Genomic DNA, 18995 nt, shown 5'->3' on the forward strand with positions numbered 1-18995 from the left:
ATGGGGGTATAGGAGGGGATGCCAGGGCCTGCAAATACCAATAGGACTACCTTGGGTCTCCTAGCAGTGAAGCCTACAACCAACCTCTCGATCAGCCCGAACCTGCTCCAAAATCTGCACAGGAAGTCTAGAGCGCAGTATCAGTACAACCGACCCCATGTACTGGGGTCATAATGTAATCTACATACGGTATATAATAAAAGCAAAAAGGAAGACAGAATAAAGTAAAGCAGTAACTTGGAAGAAATAAATACAGTACTCAAAGTATTTCATTAGTGTTTAGCTATTACCAATCTTTAAGAGCAAATTAAGACTACCGTACAACTAACACAGTCAAGGAAAAGTATAAACATATAGATTGTTGCGGCGCGCAACCCGATCCCACCGTGCATATCATATTCCTCCCTTATTTTCTTTTAATAGCATAAACACCAGAATATAAATAAAAGTGTTGCGGCGTGCAACCCGATCCTACCATATCACAATAATCACAATCACAGTTTACCCTTATTTCACTACAATCCACCCTTATTGCACCTGTTGCGGCATGCAACCCGATCCCACCATACAATATCAATTCACCCTTATTCCTCCTCAATAAATCACCCTTATTTCACATGTTGCGGCGCGCAACTCGATCCCACTATATCAATTACTCAGTAAGTACAGAAATTTCACAATTCAACACAAAACCCTTCACAATACTTAACTTCAAACCAAAGCAAATGGAAAGCTTGTACACTATGAACTTCACACCAGTAATACTACTCAACGAGACTAATCCAGAATATATCATAAAAGAACCAATGAAACAGCTTAAGCAAATAATAGGTGACAATGAAGCTACAGATAACTAATACCTTCAACAAGGAGAAATAATGTCTAACAAGTAGCAATTAGGTATGGAAATACAAGTAAACCGTGTAACAGTTAAGGCAGGGAAAGAAACAATATAAGAAGAATGGGAAAGCAATAGGAAACAGATAACTTGGCATCGCTTAAGTACTCGTCACCTCACATATACACCGTTTACATAAATTTCATATAGAAAATAGGTCGAGGGTTCCTAATCCCTCAAGTCAAAGTTAGACACAATACTTACCTCGCTCCACAGGCTACTCAATATTCAATTACTGCTTTTCCTCTGGTATCCACCTCCAAACCACTCATATCTAGCAATAATTAACTCAATTACATCAATTATTGCTAAATGAATCAATTACAATGCATAAAATTTAATTTCCCAAACTTTCCCCCAAAAAGTCAAAAATCGACCCTGGGCTCGCTTGGTCAAAACTCAAGGTTCGAACCAAAACCCATTCACCCCCGATCCCGTTTATGCAATTAGTTTTGAAATCCGACCTCAATTTGTGGTCTAAATCCCAATTTCCCAAAAATCCCTAATTCTACCTAAACCCCCAATTTCTACCATGGAAATCCTAGATTTTGGGTTGGAAATTCATGAAATGTGATGGGAAATTGAAAGAAAGTAGGTTAGAATCACTTACCAAAGTTTTGAGGAAGAATTGGTCTTGGAAGAATCGCCTCTAGGGTTCTAGGATTTGAAAAATTGAGAAATGAACCAAAATCCCGTCCAAAAATCATTTTGATCAGTTGCAAGTGTTGCATTTGCGACTTGGGGTTCGCAAATGTGAGCCCCACAAATGTGAAGGTCTCTCATTCCTGCAACCTTCGCAATTGCGAAGAAAATCTCGCAAATACCAGCCTGATCATTTCACAAATGCGACCATTTGATCGAAAATGCGATCACTGCCTCCCCCATTTGCAGTTTGCGAATGCGAAGATCTTGTTCGCAAATACGAAAAGTATGAGGCCAGCCATTCTTCGCAAATGCAAGAAATAGCTCGCAAATGCGGAATCTGCATGGGTCGCAATTGCGATGGCTGATCTCGCAAATGCGAGATCAAAGGCATGCACCAGATATTGCAACATCAGTTATGTTCTAAATCCAAATTTCACTCTGTAGCCTATCTGAAACTCACCCGAGCCCTCGGGGCTCCAAACCAAACATGCACACAAGTCTAAAAACATCATACGAACTTACTCGCGCGATCAAATCGCCAAAATTACACCTAGAACTACGAATTGAACACCAAATCGAATAAAAATTTCAAGAAAACTTTGAAATTCCTATTTTCACAACCGGAAGTCGGATTCACGTCAAATCAACTCCGTTTTTCATCAAATTTCACAGAAAAGTCATAAATATGGTATTGGACCTATACCGGGTTCCATAACTAAAATATGGACCCGTTATCCAAAAATTCAAACTTTGGTCAAACATTTCAATTTCATTAAGCTTTCAACTTTCAAATTCCGACATAGTCGGATATCTCGGGCTAGGGACTTTTGATTTTGATTTCGGGCATATGCCCAAGTCCCAAATCTCGATACGGACCCACCAGGACCGTCACAACATGAATTCGGGTCTTTTTACCAAATATGTTGACCGAAGTCAACTCAAATGAAGTTTTTAGGCATAATTTCTTCTTCTTTTTCAGTTTTTAACATAAAAGTTTTTCAGAAAGATGCCTGGACTGCACACGTAAATCGAGAAAGGTTGAAACATAAATTTTACAGGTTTCAGATCACAAAATTAGGTTTAAATCATAAGATGACTTATCGGGTCATAATATTCTCCACCTCTAAAACAAGCGTTCGTCCACGAACAGACATAGAAAAATACCTTAACTGGTGAATAGGTGGGGATATCTACTACGCATGTCCGACTCGGACTCCCAAGTAGCTGCCTCGACGGGCTGACCGCTCCACTACACTCAAACTGAAGGATAACTCTTTGATCTCAACTGGGGAACCTGCCTGGGTAGAATAGCCACTGGCTCTTCCTCGCAAGTCAATTCCTTGTCCAACTGGACAGAGCTGAAGTCTAACATATGGGACGGATCGCCGTGATACTTCTGGAGCATAAAAACATGAAATACTGGATGAACACTCGACAGACTAGGAGGCAAGATAAGCTTGTAAGCCACCTCTCCAATCCTCTGAAGCACCTCAAATGTCCGATATACCTAGGGCTCAACTTGCCCTTCTTTCCGAACCTCATTACACCCTTCATGGTGATATCCGAAGCAACACTCTCTCCCCAACCATGAATGCAACATCATGAACTCTACAGTCGGCATAACTCTTCTACCTGGATTGGGATGTTCGAAGTCAATCCTGAATAGTCTTGACCTTATCCAAGGCATCTTGTACTAGATCTGTACCCAACAATCGAGCCTCCTCCAGCTCGAACCACCCAACTGGAGACCGACACCGCCTACCATATAATGCCTCATAGGGAGCCATCTGAATGCTCGACTGGTAGCTGTTGTTGTAGGCAAACTATACAAGGGGCAATAACTGATCCCACAATCCTCCAAAGTCTATAACACATGCACAGAGTATATCGTCCAAAATCTGAATAGTGCGCTCGAAGTGCCCGTCCGTCTGAGGATGAAACATTGTGCTCAACTCAACCCGCGTGCCCAACTCACGCTGTACTGCAATCCAAAAGTGCGAGGTAAACTGTGTACCTCGATCATAAATGATAGAACAGGACACACCGTGGAGACGGACGATCTCGCAGATATAAATCTCTGCCAACCACTCTAAAAAAATAGGTAATTGCCACAGGAATGAAATGCGCTGACTTAGTCAGCCTGTCCACAATGACCCAAACTGCATCGAACTTCCTCTGAGTCTGTGGAAGTCCAACAACGAAATCCATAGTGATATGCTCTCACTTCCACTCAGGAATCTCTATCTTCTGAATCAAACCACCAGTTCTCTGATGCTAATACTTTACATGTTGACAATTTAGACACCGAGCTACATAAGCAATTATATCCTACTTCATCCTCCTCCATCAATAATGCTGCTGCAAGTCCTGATACATCTTGGCGGCGCCCGGGTGAATACAATACCGGGAACTGTGGGCCTCCTCTAAAATCAATTCACGAAGTTCATCCACATTAGGCACACAAACACGGCCCTGCATCCTCAAAACTCCGTCATCTCCAACAGTAACCTGCTTGGAATCACCGTGCCGCACCGTGTCCCTAAGGACAAGCAAATGAGGGTCATCATAATGCCACTCCCTGATGCACTCAAACAATGAAGACCGAGCGACAGTACAAGCTAGAACACGATTGGGCTTAGAAATATCCAGCCTCACGAACTGATTGGCCAAAGCCTAAACATCTAATGCAAGTGGTCTCTCACCGACTGGAATAAATGCAAGGCTGACCATACTCGCTGCCTTCATACTCAATACGTCGGCCACCACATTGGCCTTCCCGGGATGGTACAAGATGGTGATATCATAGTCTTGCAATAGCTCCAACCACCGCCTCTTCCTCAAAGTGAGATCTTTTTGCTTGAACAAATACTGAAGGCTGCGATGATCCGTGAAAACCTCATGCGACACACCATAATGATAGTGCCTCCAAATCTTCAGTGCATGAACAATGGCTGCCAACTCTAAATCATGGACAAGGTAATTCTTCTCATAAACCCTCAACTGCCGAGAGGCATATGCAATCACCCTGCCCTTCTGCATCAATAGTGCACCGAGCCCAACACGGGAAGCATCACAATATATCGTGTAGGATCCTAAACATGAAGGCAACACCAACACTGACGATGTAGTCAAAGTTGTCTTGAGCTTCTGAAAGCTCGCCTCACACTCGTCTGACCATCTGGATGGGGCACCCTTCTGGGTCAACTTGGTCAACGGGGCTGCTATAGAGGAGAACCCCTCCACAAATCGACGGTAATAGCCCGCCAAACCCAAGAAACTCCTGATCTCCGTAGCTGAAGTGGGTCTAGGTCAGTTCTAGACTGCCTCAATCTTCTTAGGATCTACGTGAATACCCTCCGCTGATACAACATGGCCCAAGAAAGCGACTGAATCCAAACAAAACTCGCATTTCAAAAATTGGGCATACAACTAGCTAGCTCTCAGAGTCTGAAGTACAATCCTGAGATGCTTCTCATGCTCCTCTCGATTGCGGGAGTAGATCAAGATATCATCAATAAACACGATTAGAAAGGAGTCCAAATAAGGCCTAAACATTCGGTTCATCAAATCCATGAATGCTGCTGGGGCATTTTATCAACCCAAAGGACAACATCAGAAACTCATAATGCCCATAACGAGTCCAAAAAGTTGTCTTAGGGACATCGGGTGACCTAATCCTCAACTGATAGTAGTCAGATCTAAAATCAACCTTCTAAAACACTGTGGCACCCTGTAGCTGATCAAATAAATCATCAATCCTCGGTAATGAATACTTGTTCTTGATGGTGACTTTGTTAAACTGCCGATAATCTATACACATCCTCATTGATGCATCTTTCTTCTTCACAAACAACACATGTGCACCACAGGGCGAGACACTAGGTCTAATAAAGCCTTTATCAAGCAAATATTACAATTGTTCCTTCAATTCTTTCAACTCTAGTGAGGCCATATGGTATGGCAGAAAGGAAATGGGCCGAGTGCCGGGAGCCAAATCAATACAGAAACCAATATCCCTATTGGGTGGCATCCCCGGAAGGTCTGCAAGAAACACCTCTGGAAACTCACGCACAACGGGTACTGAATCCATGGAAGGAACCTCCGCCCTAGAATCGCGGACATAAGCCAAATAACCTAGACACTCCTTCTCAACCATATGCCGAGCCTTCACATAAGAGATAACCATGCTGGTAGAATGGCCATGAGTCCCTCTCCACTCTAATCGAGGCAACCCCGACAAGGCTAAAGTCATCGTCTTGATGTGACAATCTAATATAGCATGATATAGTGATAGCCAATCAATACCCAAAATGACATCAAAATCGACCATATCGAGAAGTAGAAGATCTACACGAGTCTCAAGACTCCTAATGGTGACTACACACGAACGATAAACATGATATACAACAATAGCATCTCCCACCCGTGATGACACATATACAGGAGCACTCAAAGAATCACGAGGCATAACCAAATATGAAGCGAAATAGGATGTCACATAGGAGTAAGTAGAACCCGGATCAAATAGAACTGAAGCATCTCTAATGCTAACTGAAACAGTACCTGTGATAACAGCGTCAGATGACTCAGCCTCAGGCCTAGCTGGAAAAGCATAACACCGAGGTTGGGGCCCACCACCCTGAACTACATCCCTGGGATGACCACTAACTGGCTGACCTCCACCTCTAGCGGCCTGGCCTCCACCTCTAACAGTTTGGCCTCTACCTCTGGCTGCCTGACCCCTCCCTCTAGCTGGCTGAGTAGGTGGTGCAGCGAATGTTGCTGGAACCATGGCGCGAGAACCCTGATGCTGTGGTAGGACACCCAATAATCTCGGACAGGTTCTCCTGATATGCCCATAACCACCACACTCGAAACATCCATCCTTGTACTATGGCGGTGGAAATTAAGACAGGCCCAGACGGGCTGAAGGACTACAGTAGTAACTCTAAATAGGAGGTGCACTGATAGGAGCTGATATTGCACTATAGGCTTGTTGCCCAGAATGAGGCACATTAGGACCACGACTCTCTGAAGCACTGTGGGATGCCTGAAGTGCTGAATGAAACGGCCTGGGAGGATGGCCCCTACCAAAAGTACCCCTGCCTCTAGGTGAGGCACTACTGAACTCACCGGAATGATGAGGTCTCTGGCAGCCGCCTGAAAAGAAATCTCACTCTCAGTGTCCTTAGCCATCTGCAACATGATAGGCTGAACAAGTCCGTCGATAAACCTCCTCACTCTCTCTCTCCCTCGGTGGGAAGCAAAAGAAGAGCATGATGGGCCAAATCCACAAAACGGGTCTCATACCGAGTAACAATCATACTGCCCTGCTGGAGAAGCTCGAACTGACGGCGATGCTCCTCTATCAATGTGATAGGCAGAAACTTCTCTAGGAAGAGCTGAGAGAACTGGTCCCAAGTAAGAGCAGGCGATCCATCTGGTCTGGTCAACAAATAATTTCTCCACCATTTCTTGGCGGAACCTGACATTTGAAATGCAGCAAAATCGACCCAATTGGTCTCCACTATACCAATGTTCCGTAGCACCTCATGATAACTGTCAAGATACTCCTGGGGATCCTCTGAAGGTGCACCACTGAAGTGAACTGGAAAGAGCTTGGTAAACATGTCCAATCTCCACAAAGCCTCAGAAGACATCATTGACCCATCACCAGTCTGTGCCGCAATAATCGGGTGAACTACTCCGACTGGATGAGCGGCTAGAGTCTAATACGGGAAAGCCATCTACTCCGGAGTGTGAGTAGCAGGAGTCTGGGCTCCTTCTCCAGCCTGAAAGACGGTTGGTGCCATGGGAAATGTGCCAGTCTGGGCCACACTCTCCATAAGGCCCACCAAACGGACCAAAGTGTCCTGAAGCACTGGGGTGGCAATGAACCCCCCCCCCCGGAACTTGTACTGGCCCTGCAGGAACAGTATGGGCTGGAACCTCCTCGTCGAACTCTACCTGAGGATCCACAGCTGGGGCTACTGCTCGGGCTCTGGGCTGAGCCCTGCCCTTGCCTCTAGCACGGCCTTGGCCTCGACCTCTGCCCCTCGTAAGAGCTTCCACTGGAAGCTCTAGCTGCTGCTCAGCTAAAGAAGTGGTACGTGTTCTCGCCATCTACGAGAGAATAAGAGTAGAAGAGTTCAATCAGTATTGAGAAAATAAAATCGCACGACAGAGAAGAATAGAAGTGAAATTTGTTCCTAAACCTTATAGCCTCTAGGAGATAAGTACATACGTCTCCGTACTAATCCCCTAGACTCTACTAAGCTCGTTCGTGAATTGTGAGACCTAGGTAACCTAGTGCTCTAATACTAACATGTCATGACCCGAAATCTCCACCGTGAGGACCGTAATGGCGCCTGACATTACACTTGCTAGGCAAGCCAACGTTAGAGGTTTATTAGCCAATTCACTTACATTTAGGTGATTATCAATAAACAAACTATAATAAGTCGAAATGAATATGTAAATATAAAAATACAACTTAGAATATATACTATTACTACCCAGAATCTTGAGTCACAATTCACGAATATACTAAGATTTTACTATAAGTATTTGCCCGAAAGAAAAATACAATTGTTTGCGAAATAAGGGTAACAGTAAAGTATGGGGGTATAGGAGGGGACGCCGGGACCTGCGAACGCCAACAGGACTACCTTGGGTCTCCTAGCAGTGAAGCCTACAACCAACCTCTTGATCAGCCCGAACCTGCTCCAAAATCTGCACAGGAAGTGTAGAGTGTAGTATCAGTACAACCGACCCCATGTACTGGTAAGTGCCGAGCCTAACCTCGACGAAGAAGTGACAAGGCTACGGCGGGACACTAATAATGTAATGTGCATACGGTATATAATAAAAGCAAAAAGGAAGACAGAATAAAGTAAAGCAGTAACTTGCAAGAATTAAATATAGTACTCAAAGTATTTCATCCGTGTTTGGCTATTACCAATCCTTAATACAAATTAAGACTACCGTATAACTAACACAGTCAAGTAAAAATATAAACATATAGATTATGGTGGCGCGCAACCCGATCCCACCGTACATATCATATTCCTCCCTTATTTCCTCTTAGTAACATAAACATCAGAATATAAATAAATTTGTTGCAGTGTGTAGCCCGATCCCTCCATATAACAATAATCACAATCACAATTCAACCTTATTTTACCACAACCCACCCTTATTACACCTGTTGCGGCGTGCAACCCGATCCCACCGTACAATACCAATTCACCCTTTTTCCTCCTCAATATATCACCCTTCTTTCACTTGTTGTGGCGCGCAACCCGATCCCACCATATAAGTATCAATTACTCAGTAAATACAAAAATTTCACAATTCAACACAAAACCCTTCACGATACTTAACTTCAAACCAAAGCAAATGGAAAGCTTGTACACTATGAACTTCACTCCAGTAATATTACTCAGTGAGACCAATCCAGAATATATCATAAAAGCACCAATGAAACAGCTTAAGCAAATAATAGGAGACAATGAAGCTACGTGATAACTAATACCTTAAACAAGGAGACACAATGTCTAACAAGTAGCAATTAGGCATCGAAATACAAGTAAAGCATGTAACAGTTAAGGCAGGGAAAGAAACAATATAAGAATAGATAACTTGGCGGCGTATAATTACTCATCACCTTGCAAATACGCCGCTCACATGAATTTCATATAGCAAATAGGTCGAGGGTTCCTAATCCCTCAAGTCAAAGTTAGACACAACACTTACCACACTCCACAAGCCGCTCTATGCTCAATTACCGCGTTTCCTCTAGTATCCACCTCTAAACCACTCGTAGCTAGCCATAATAAACATAATAATATTGCTAAAGGAATCAATTACAAAGCATAAATTTTGATTTTCCAAACTTTCCCCCAAAAAGTCAAAAATCGACATCGGGCCCGCTTAGTCAAAACTCAAGGTTCGGACCAAAACCCATTCACTCATTCACCCCCGAGCCCGCTTATGCAATTAGTTTTGAAATTCGACCTCAATTTGAGGTCTAAATCCCAATTTTTCAAAAATCCCTAATTCTTCCTAAACCCCCAATTTCTACCATGGAAATCCTAGATTTAGGGTTGGAAATTTATGAAATGTGATGGGAAATTGAAACAAAGTGGGTTAGGATCACTTACCAAAGTTTTGGGGAAGAATTGATCTTGGAAGAATCGCCTCTAGGGTTCTAGGATTTGAAAAGTTGAGAAATGAACCAAAATCCCGTCCAAAAATTATTTTGATCAGTTGCAAGTATCGCATTTGCGACCTGGGTTCGCAAATGCGAGCCCCGCAAATGCGAGCCCCGCAAATGCGAAGAACCTATCACAAATGCTAAGGGCTCCCATTCCTGCTACCTTCACAATTGCGAAGAAAATCTCGCAGATGCGAGCCTGATCATTTCGCAAATGCGATCACTACCTCCCCATTCCCAGTTCGCAAAAACGAAGAGCTTGTTCGCAAATGCGAAAACTATGAGGCCATCCATTCTTCGCAAATGCAAGAAATAGCTCGCAAATGCGGAACCTGAAGGGGTCAAAATTGGGATGCCTGATCTCGCAATTGCGAGATCAGTAGCCTGCACCAGATATTACAACACCAGCTATGTTCTAAGTCCAAATTGCACTCCGCAACCTATCTGAAACTCACCGGAGTCCTCGGGGCTCCAAACCAAAGATGTACACAAGTCTAAAAATATCATACGAACTTCCTCGCGCTATTAAATTGTCAAAATAACTCCTAGAAATATGAATTGAACAACAAATCGAATAAAATTTTCAAGAAAACTTTGAAATTCCTATTTTCACAACCGGACGTACGATTCACATTAAATCAACTCCGTTTATCATCAAATTTCACAGGCAAGTCATAAATATGGTATTGGACCTATACCGTGTTCTTGAACCAAAATACGGACCCGTTATCCAAAAATTCAAACTTTAGTCAAACACTTCAATTTCATTAAGCTTTCAACTTTCAAATTCCGACATAGTCCGATATCTCAAGCTAGGGACGTCTGATTTCAAACTTTGGTAGCTTTCCATCTTTAAGCCTTGATATCCGCAGGATTTTAAGTGTTGGCTATGCCTTTTCCGAACCTTTAGTACTTCTTTCCTTTTTATTATTGATAGCTTCAATCATCTTCTGATTGATATCTTCCTTCAGCTTTGATTTCTCTCCTTGATAGCTTCAATCATCCTATGATTGATATCTTCCTTCAGCTTTGATTGATTATCTATTTCCAAATCTTTATTGCTTCGTTGATTCCTTGATTGCTTCAAGCAATCTTTGATTAATACTTTCCTTTTCACTTTGATTCTGATTGATTTCCTTGAGTCCTTACATCAAACACAATTATATTATGTTTCATCATTAAAACTAAAATCTAACAATCCCCCCCTTTTTGATGATGATAAAATAATATGTATAAACACCAGTTAACTTCCCTATAATTTTACTCCCCCTCAATGGTTACAGTTGACTCCCCCTCAATTAGTCGACTCTTGTACCTGCAAAATTTATATCTTTTTCTCCCCCTTTTTGACATCAACAAAGAGGGAATACCACAAAAGCAGATAATATAGCATATAACCATTACACATGCAATATAACTAAGGATGGCATGATAAGCATGCAGAGTCATAAAAGAAATAAAAAAACATCCAGCTGACTGGTTAACCAGTCTAAAACAGTAAAACACAAAAAAATGTTTGAGATTTCTACCACTAGTGATGCAGGAAATAGGTAAGAGTGTTGTAGATGGCCTCCTTTAGACGATCAAAGCTGGCATTTACTTCAACGGTGACCCCATCAATCCTGTCATGAACTTCCTTGAAGGCTTTGACTGCATTTTCTCCAAGTCTCTGAATTCTGACCCTTATCTTGGAGACGTCCGACCCTGTTTCCTTCGAAATTATGTGAATGTCACCAACAATGGACTGAGTGGCAGTAAGGAGTTCTTGGATGTTGGTCAGCTTGTTGTCAATGACAGTCAAATTTCAATGATAGCAAGATCACTTACACTGTGAAGAGAGACATAGGATTTGACTTTGGAGTCAGGTTTAACACTTTTGACTTCATCGTCCTGTTTCTTTACCCAAGTGCCTTTTACACGCATATACCCCATACTAGCAAAATCCCGAGAATTGTAGGATTTTGACACAGAGACAAGAGGGTATTCTGAGATGGAGATATTGTGGTCAACTAGGATATAAGAGATGGCCATACCATAAGGTAGACTGGTGGGATCATCAGCACTCTCTATCATAAAATTTATGACCCAGGAGGATAAGTTAATCTTGAGTTTGGTCACAAGACAATAAACAAGAAAGGTGTCTCTTTGAGATAAGGTAGAGAATGATCTAGTTCGAGGAAGAAGAGTAGTTGCAATAATGTGGGCTAGGACACGAGTTTCAAAGTTAAACAGCACTAGGACCTAACTGGTTTGGGAGAGAATCAGAAAGGCACTCAGCAATATAGCGTTTTGCTTGATCAAAAGAAATTTCAAAATCATCAGGCCAAGTGTTTTTGAAAAGCATTAGAAAACCAGAGCATTTACACGAGAAAATTGAGTTAAACGTAGCACAATCAATAACAATGCGCTTACCCAGAACTAAAGATTCTAACCTATCAGGCTTACTAGAGCGAATATTTTCATAAAACATTTTCACTAAAGGTTCAGAGACTTTAGGAGGGAGTAAAGAGAGGAATTTTGACCAACCTTGAAAGGCAAAAAGATCCTTTATCTTACAGTTGAGGGTTTCCATGACATCAAGATCAACAATTTTGCCATGAGCAATGGGCTTGTCTTTTAGGGCAAGAAAGAAATCCATGTTTGGGGAATCTCAAAAATTGAGGTCTGATTCTAAGGAGATTGAAAGGTCTACTCTGGATTTTTTAGGAGTAAGGGTTTCAAGAGGATCTTACATGGGCCTTTTTCCTAGAGCTTTTTCTCCTAAGTGAGAGTATTTTGAGAGTTCTGCCTGCGAAGAGACAAAACCTTCGGAGTGGTCAGATCCTATGTGTACGGGTTCTGGGGGCTGAGATGAGGATTTGCCTCTAGACCGAGTACTTTTTCTGGGGAAGGCAGAAGGGGTTTTAGAGTGTTTATCCATGGGAGAACCTACTTTGAGAGAAAGGGTTTCTGAAGAGGGTCTCTGAAAGATGAAGGCGACGAAGTCAGAGAACGGGGTTCAGAGTTTAAGAAGGAAATATTCACGGTTGAGTATATGAAAGGAAAAAGTCAGTGAAGAGTCATGATGATTGGTTTTCCTTTATTGGAAGCAGCGATTGATGTGAAAAGAGAGTGAAAAACGGAGGCGACACATAAATGAGTACACACAATCAAAATTTGAACATTAGTCAAATAAGAAATTAAAAAGACAAATAGGTCCTAATTTAGGAAATTAAGAGAAATAGTGCCAAGTAAATCACTTAAAATACAGAATCTATCTTCTAGTAGAGGCTTATTGAAAATATTAGCTAATTGATCAGTGGTACTAACAAATGACAGTTCTATATCACCTATAATAATATGATCTCTAATAAAATAATGCTTGATGTCTATATGCTTAGCTCTAAAGTGATGCAAGGATTCTTTGAAAGACATATAGCACTATAGTTATGACAAAAAAATTGAATAGGTTTAAAAAATAATTCATAATCACCCAATTGATGAGACATCCATAGTAACTGTGCACAACATTGTCCGATGGCAATGTATTCAGCCTCTGTAGTGGATAATGCAACTGAACCTTGTTTTTTACTATTCTAAGAAATCAAGGATTTTCCTAGTAATTGACACGTGCCACTGGTGCTTTTCCTGTCTTCCTTGTCACCTGCAAGATCAGCATCTGAAAAACCTTCTAATTTAAAATTGTTAGAGCGTGGATACCATAGTCCATGAGAAGTAGTTCCAATGAGATAACGAATAATTCTCTTTACTATAGTCAAATGAGACTCCTTAGGAGCTGATTGAAATCTGGCACATTTGCAAACACTGAACATTATATCTGGTCGACTAGCAGTTAGGTAAAGTAAAGAACAAATCATTCCACGATATTTTGTTTCATCAATGGGATTTCCCTTTTCATATTTATCAAGATTTATTGTCGGGCTCATATGTGTGCCAATAGCTTTAGCATTGCTCATGCCAAAATTCTAAATTAGCTCCTTGGTATATTTTGTCTGGCATATGAAGGTTCCTTCTTCAGATTGTTAGATTTGAAGTCCAAGGAAAAAAGTGAGCTCTCCCATCATACTCATTTCAAACTCGCTTTGCATAAGCGTTACAAATTCCTTGTACAACAAGGGGTTAGCACTATCGAAGATAATATCATCAACATAAACTTGAATAATAAGATTACCTTCTAAAGATCTTTTGATGAATAGAGTAGTGTCTACTTTACCTCTTATAAACCAGTGATCAAGTAGAAATGAATTGAGTCTTTCGTACCATGCTCTTGGAGCTTATTTAAGTCCATACAGTGCCTTGGTTAACTTATACACATGATAAGGAAACTTTGAGTTTTCAAATCCATGAGGTTGTTTTACATATACTTCCTCCTCAATGAAACCATTTAAGAAGGCACTATTAACATCCACCTGGAAAAGTCTGAATTTCTTGAAGGATGCATATGCAAGAAGAATTTGTATTGACTCTAGTCGAGCTACTGGTGCAAATGTTTCGTCATAGTCGACTCCCTCTTGTTGAGAATATCCTTGAGCTACTAATCTGGCTTTGTTCCTTATGACTTTTCCATCCCCGTTGAGCTTATTTTTGAAGACCCATTTAGTTCAAATTACAGTAGCGTCTGCAGGTTTATGCATCAATTTCCATACTTGGTTCTTATCAAATTGATCCATTTCTTCCTGCATGGCCTGAACCCAACTTGAATCTTTGAGGGCCTCGTCTATCTTCTTTGGTTCAATCTTGGAGATCAAGGCTAAGTTTGCCTTCTTTTTGTGAGCTCCTCTGGTTTTCATCCGGATTTTATAAATTTTGTCGGATTCCGAGGCGTGGGCCCCACAAGCAAATTTTGAGCTAAATTTCGAATTTTGTTGAAAAATTATATTTTCTTATGGAATTAATTTCAATAATTCTTTTTGACTGAATCGAGTTATTTGTGACTAGATACGAGGCTTTTAGAGACCAATTCTCGAGGCAAGGGCATAACAGAGTGAGCAATTACACGGGTTGAGGTAAGTAACACTTCTAAAATTGGTTCTGAGGGTATGAATCCCCGAATTGGTGTTATATAAATTATTTGGAGGTGACGCATACGATAGTTGACGAGCGTGTAGACGTGCACCATATAAATTGGCTTGAATAAATCCTATGAAGTTGCAAAGTTAAAAAATCATGTTATTATCTGAACATGCCACACGTGTTAGAGGAATTGAGCTAAGGCTCGTAATAAAGATCATGTTTAGGTTATGTGCCAATATTTTGGGACCCATAGGGTCGTGTTGCTGTTGAATTAATTTTATTTTAATTGTACATTTCATACCCAGTCATGCTCATCCATTGTGAGGATATTTATTGAATCGGGGCTGCTCGCCTACAGCAGGCCATATCAGCTTTATATATATTATTATTATATGATCGGGCTGCACGCCGCAGCAGGCCCTATAGGATTTATTACTATACGGATCAGGGCTGCCCGCCTGTAGCAGGCCTTATAGGCTTTATTATTATTATGGGATCGGATTGCATGCCGCAGTAGGCCATATCGGCTTTATATAGCGCTTGGATTGAAGGAGCCCATCCGGAGTCAGTACACACCCCCAGTGAGCGTAAATGATTATATATATTCGGGATGGATTTCCCAGGGCAAGGACTTGCCTTACTTATTTATATTATGATGAATTTACCTGGACATGGATCTTGTCCGTATCATTTACATTTGGGAATAAGTTTCTCAGGGATGGATTGGCCTTATATTGTGCTGAGAGACTGATTGTTAGTCGATGTATATATATATATATACGAGATGGAATTCTGAGGATATTCCGGTTCACTCCTCTATTCATTTGGTCATGTTATGCTTGTAGGAGTAGTCAACTTTATCTGTGCTTCTGGTTGACTGTTTCTAATTTCATCAGTCGACTCTGTGACATTTTCTACCCTGTTAGTTGACTCATGGAGATTACTTGACTGAGTTGTTTCTTGATTTTGATCTTCATCACCTGTAATGATTCCTTTCTCTGCCGAACGTTATTTTCATTAAATACTACATGTACTGATTCTTCTACAGATAAAATGTTTGTTATTATAAACTCTAAATGATCTACTGTTTATAGAATAACCTAGAAAAATACCTTCATCACTTCTTGGATCAAATTTACCAAGATTTTCCTTACCATTATTATGGATAAAACACTTGCTTCCAAAAGTATGAAAGTAGCTTATGTTGGGTCGTTTACCTTTCCACAGTTCGTATGGAGTTTTGTTCAAGATTGGCCTTATGAGATATCTGTTGAGAATATGGCAGGCTGTACTTACTGCTTCTGCCCAGAAAGTGGTTTGGCAATGAGTATTCTAGTAACACGGTTCTAGCCATATCTTGTAGAGTTCTATTTTTCCGTTCCACTACCCCATTCTATTGAGGTGATCTTGGGGCTGAGAAATTGTGAGTGTATCCTTGATCATTGTAGAATTCTTCAAATGCTCTGCTCTCAAATTCTCCTCCATGATCACTTTGAATGGTTGTAATAAGATATCCCTTTTCTCGTTCAACTCTTATACAAAAGATCTCAAAGTTTTTCAAAGCTTCATCTTTGTGAGATAGAAAAATCACCCATGTAAAAAATGAGTAGTCATCAAGAATAACAAATGCATATCGTTTTCCTCCTATGCTAGAAGTTCTAGTAGGTCCAAATAAATCCATATGAAGCAGTTGTAAAGGCTTAGATATGGACACAATGTCTTTGATTTTGAAAGAGTTCCTAGTCTATTTACCAATCTGACATGCATCACACACATGACTTCTAGAAAAATTGAGTTTGGGAAGACCAATAACTAAATCATACTTGGATAGTTTATCTATAAGATACATGCTTGAATGACCAAGTTTCTTATGCCATAACCATGGATCATCAGACATGGATGTTAAGCAAATATGACCATATATTTTTTAAGCCATCAAGAATGTAGACATTTCCATACCTTTTTCCTGGAATGATTATTTTACCTGAATCATCTTCAATAGCACAACCTATTTTCCTGAATTTTACCTCATATTCGGAACCACACAGTTGGCTTATACTTAGCAGATTATAGTTGAGTCCATCTACGAGATAGACTCCAATGATATTGCAGTTGTTATTGAATGGGACTGTGCCAGTGCCAACTATCTTCCCCTTTGAGTCATCTCCAAATTTAACACTTCCACCATTTATTTTAGTGACCTCTTTGAACAGGTTTTTATCACCTGCCATATGGCTGGAACACGCACTATCTAGGTACCATTTTTCTTTGCGGCTCTTTCTATGGTGTTCCTGCAAAATGTAACAATTACTTTCTCTTAGGTACCCAAGCTTGCTTGGGTCCTTGTTGGTTAGTATTACTAAGATTATGATTGTCTTTGGGTTTCCAAATCTATCCTGGAATATTTGATTTTCGAAAACGACAAAAGAAATATTTATGCCCACTTTTATTACAAAAGTGACATACAGAAGGTGATCCATTTTTGGATCTTCCACTAGTGCTTGTGTACTCTGTTCTGGTTGGCCCCTTTTCTGTTAACTTGTAAGTCGCCTAGTTGGACTTAACAGAACTATGACTGGTGGATTTGCGCATGCCATTGAGTTTTATTTGCAATTCCTGAAATTCTTCTTGAAGTACTTCTTTTTCAATTTCACATACTTCAAGCTTGAGTTTCCAGTCTTTCTTTTCCATGTTGAGTCTCTTTAGTTCATTCATCAACTTTTGAGACTCTTTTAAAGTGAGGTCAAGAATATCCTGCAATTCATTGTATCTTTCACAGTTATAGAATCTTACCTCGCTTGTTTTACCTCGTACCATAAAACAGTTTTTATTTTCATCCTTGCATTCGTCATCTGAAACAACTTCATCTGTCCAGCAGCCTAAAAGTTTGTTTATGTCATTTTCCAGAATTGTCATGAAGCACAAATTTGCTATTTCTTCTAGTTCTGAAACGTCTTCATCACTCCAACTTCCAAATGATTTATTCTTGTTAAATCCTCTAGCAACTTTTCTTTTTAGATCTGGGCATTTAGCTTGTACATGTCCGTATCTTCCACATTCATAACATTTTCCATCATTCTTGTCCTGCTCATTGTATTGCCTAGTTCGCCTTGATGATATTCTTCCTCTTTTTGTGTTTCCGTATCTTCTCATTAGACTGTCCATGTTCCTTGATACGATGGCAATTTCTTCCTCGAGGGCTTCAGGATCATCGTCAATGTCATTTTTTGTCCTGTCAGTTGTAGCCTTGAATGCGATTGTTTTCTTCCTAGGTTGTTTTCTTGAGATGAGTCTTTTCAAATGCTATGAGATCCCCTCGAAGTTCATCATACGATAATTTGTTTAGATCTTGTGATTCAAGTGCAACTACTTTTGTCTGCCACGCATAGGGAGACTTCTCTAAATTTTCCGAACTTGATCACCACTTGTATATGGTTTACCAAAAGCTTTTAGATAAATTATGATTTTGCTAAACCTTGCAAATATTTCTTCAATGGATTCTCCTTCTTTCATCTGGAAGAGTTCGTAATCATGAACCAACATATTGATATGCGTTTCTTTCACTTTGTTGGTTCCTTCATAAGTGACTTCTGATTTATCCCACATTTCTTTGATTGTATCACAACTGGATATTCTTTCATATTCTTCTCCACTTATAGCATTATAGAGTAGATTTCTGGCCTTAGCATTGACTTGAACAACTGCCATCTACTCGTTTGTATATTCGTCTATATCTTTCTGATCAACAGCAGGTTGTGCTGCTACAGGCAGTGGATAGTTCCTTTTCTTGATTATCTGGTTGAGAAAGTTGACTTGTGTGTTAAGAGAATGAATACGAGCTTAGCAGATGATTGAGGTATTTTTATGGTTGGCGTTGTATGAACTTGGGAAGAAGTTTCGTTGGACTGACTGTGGCATTATGGCAGTAAGAGAGTATTGGTATTGTGAGTTATGGAATGTTTTAATCTATGGATTTGAGCCAAGTGGGGGAGTCTGCTATTGACAATTTGATCTCATGGTTAGTGTTAAATTTTAATTTTGGTCTGAGGCATACTTGTGGGTTAGCTATGACTTGCAGAAGTTGAGATCGAGGATGACTCGAATAAGAAAATTTCTGGTTAAGGATTATATTTCACGTATGAGTAAATTAAATTCGCGGGATGAGTGAGTTGTTATTGGTGAATGATATAGTGCGCATGGAGTATAAATTTGATATGTGGTGTT

General features: G+C 40.6%; 2 protein-coding genes across 2 annotated transcripts; both read right to left on the bottom strand.

The window, feature by feature from the left end:
- Positions 1–13333: 13333 nt before the first annotated feature.
- LOC142172420 (putative mitochondrial protein AtMg00240) lies at positions 13334–13714 on the bottom strand. The gene has a single exon (XM_075236031.1). It carries the CDS (start codon positions 13712–13714, stop codon positions 13334–13336), a length of 381 nt encoding a protein of 126 aa, XP_075092132.1.
- A 2450-nt stretch (positions 13715–16164) lies between these two features.
- LOC107832674 (uncharacterized) lies at positions 16165–18479 on the bottom strand. The gene is made up of 5 exons (XM_075236032.1): positions 18186–18479; positions 17586–18074; positions 17430–17525; positions 16731–17062; positions 16165–16429 (listed from the first exon to the last, which is right to left on the bottom strand). Exons 1-5 carry the CDS (start codon positions 18477–18479, stop codon positions 16165–16167), a joined length of 1476 nt encoding a protein of 491 aa, XP_075092133.1.
- Positions 18480–18995: the final 516 nt, after the last annotated feature.

The sequence above is a fragment of the Nicotiana tabacum genome, chromosome 18 (genome assembly GCF_000715075.1).
Source record: "Nicotiana tabacum cultivar K326 chromosome 18, ASM71507v2, whole genome shotgun sequence".
In the NCBI taxonomy this organism is placed as follows: Eukaryota; Viridiplantae; Streptophyta; class Magnoliopsida; order Solanales; family Solanaceae; genus Nicotiana; species Nicotiana tabacum.

Bases quoted from the DNA above. Each gene is read 5' to 3' on its own strand.
- LOC142172420 (XM_075236031.1), bottom strand. From the start codon at position 13,714: ATGAGCAATGCTAAAGCTATTGGCACACATATGAGCCCGACAATAAAT.
- LOC107832674 (XM_075236032.1), bottom strand. From the start codon at position 18,479: ATGGCAGTTGTTCAAGTCAATGCTAAGGCCAGAAATCTACTCTATAAT. The intron at 18,075-18,185 runs GTTCGGAAAATT...GGGATCTCATAG, and splicing joins CATATACAAGTGGTGATCAA to CATTTGAAAAGACTCATCTC. The intron at 16,430-16,730 runs GTATGGAAATGT...TGGACCTACTAG, and splicing joins ATAATCATTCCAGGAAAAAG to AACTTCTAGCATAGGAGGAA.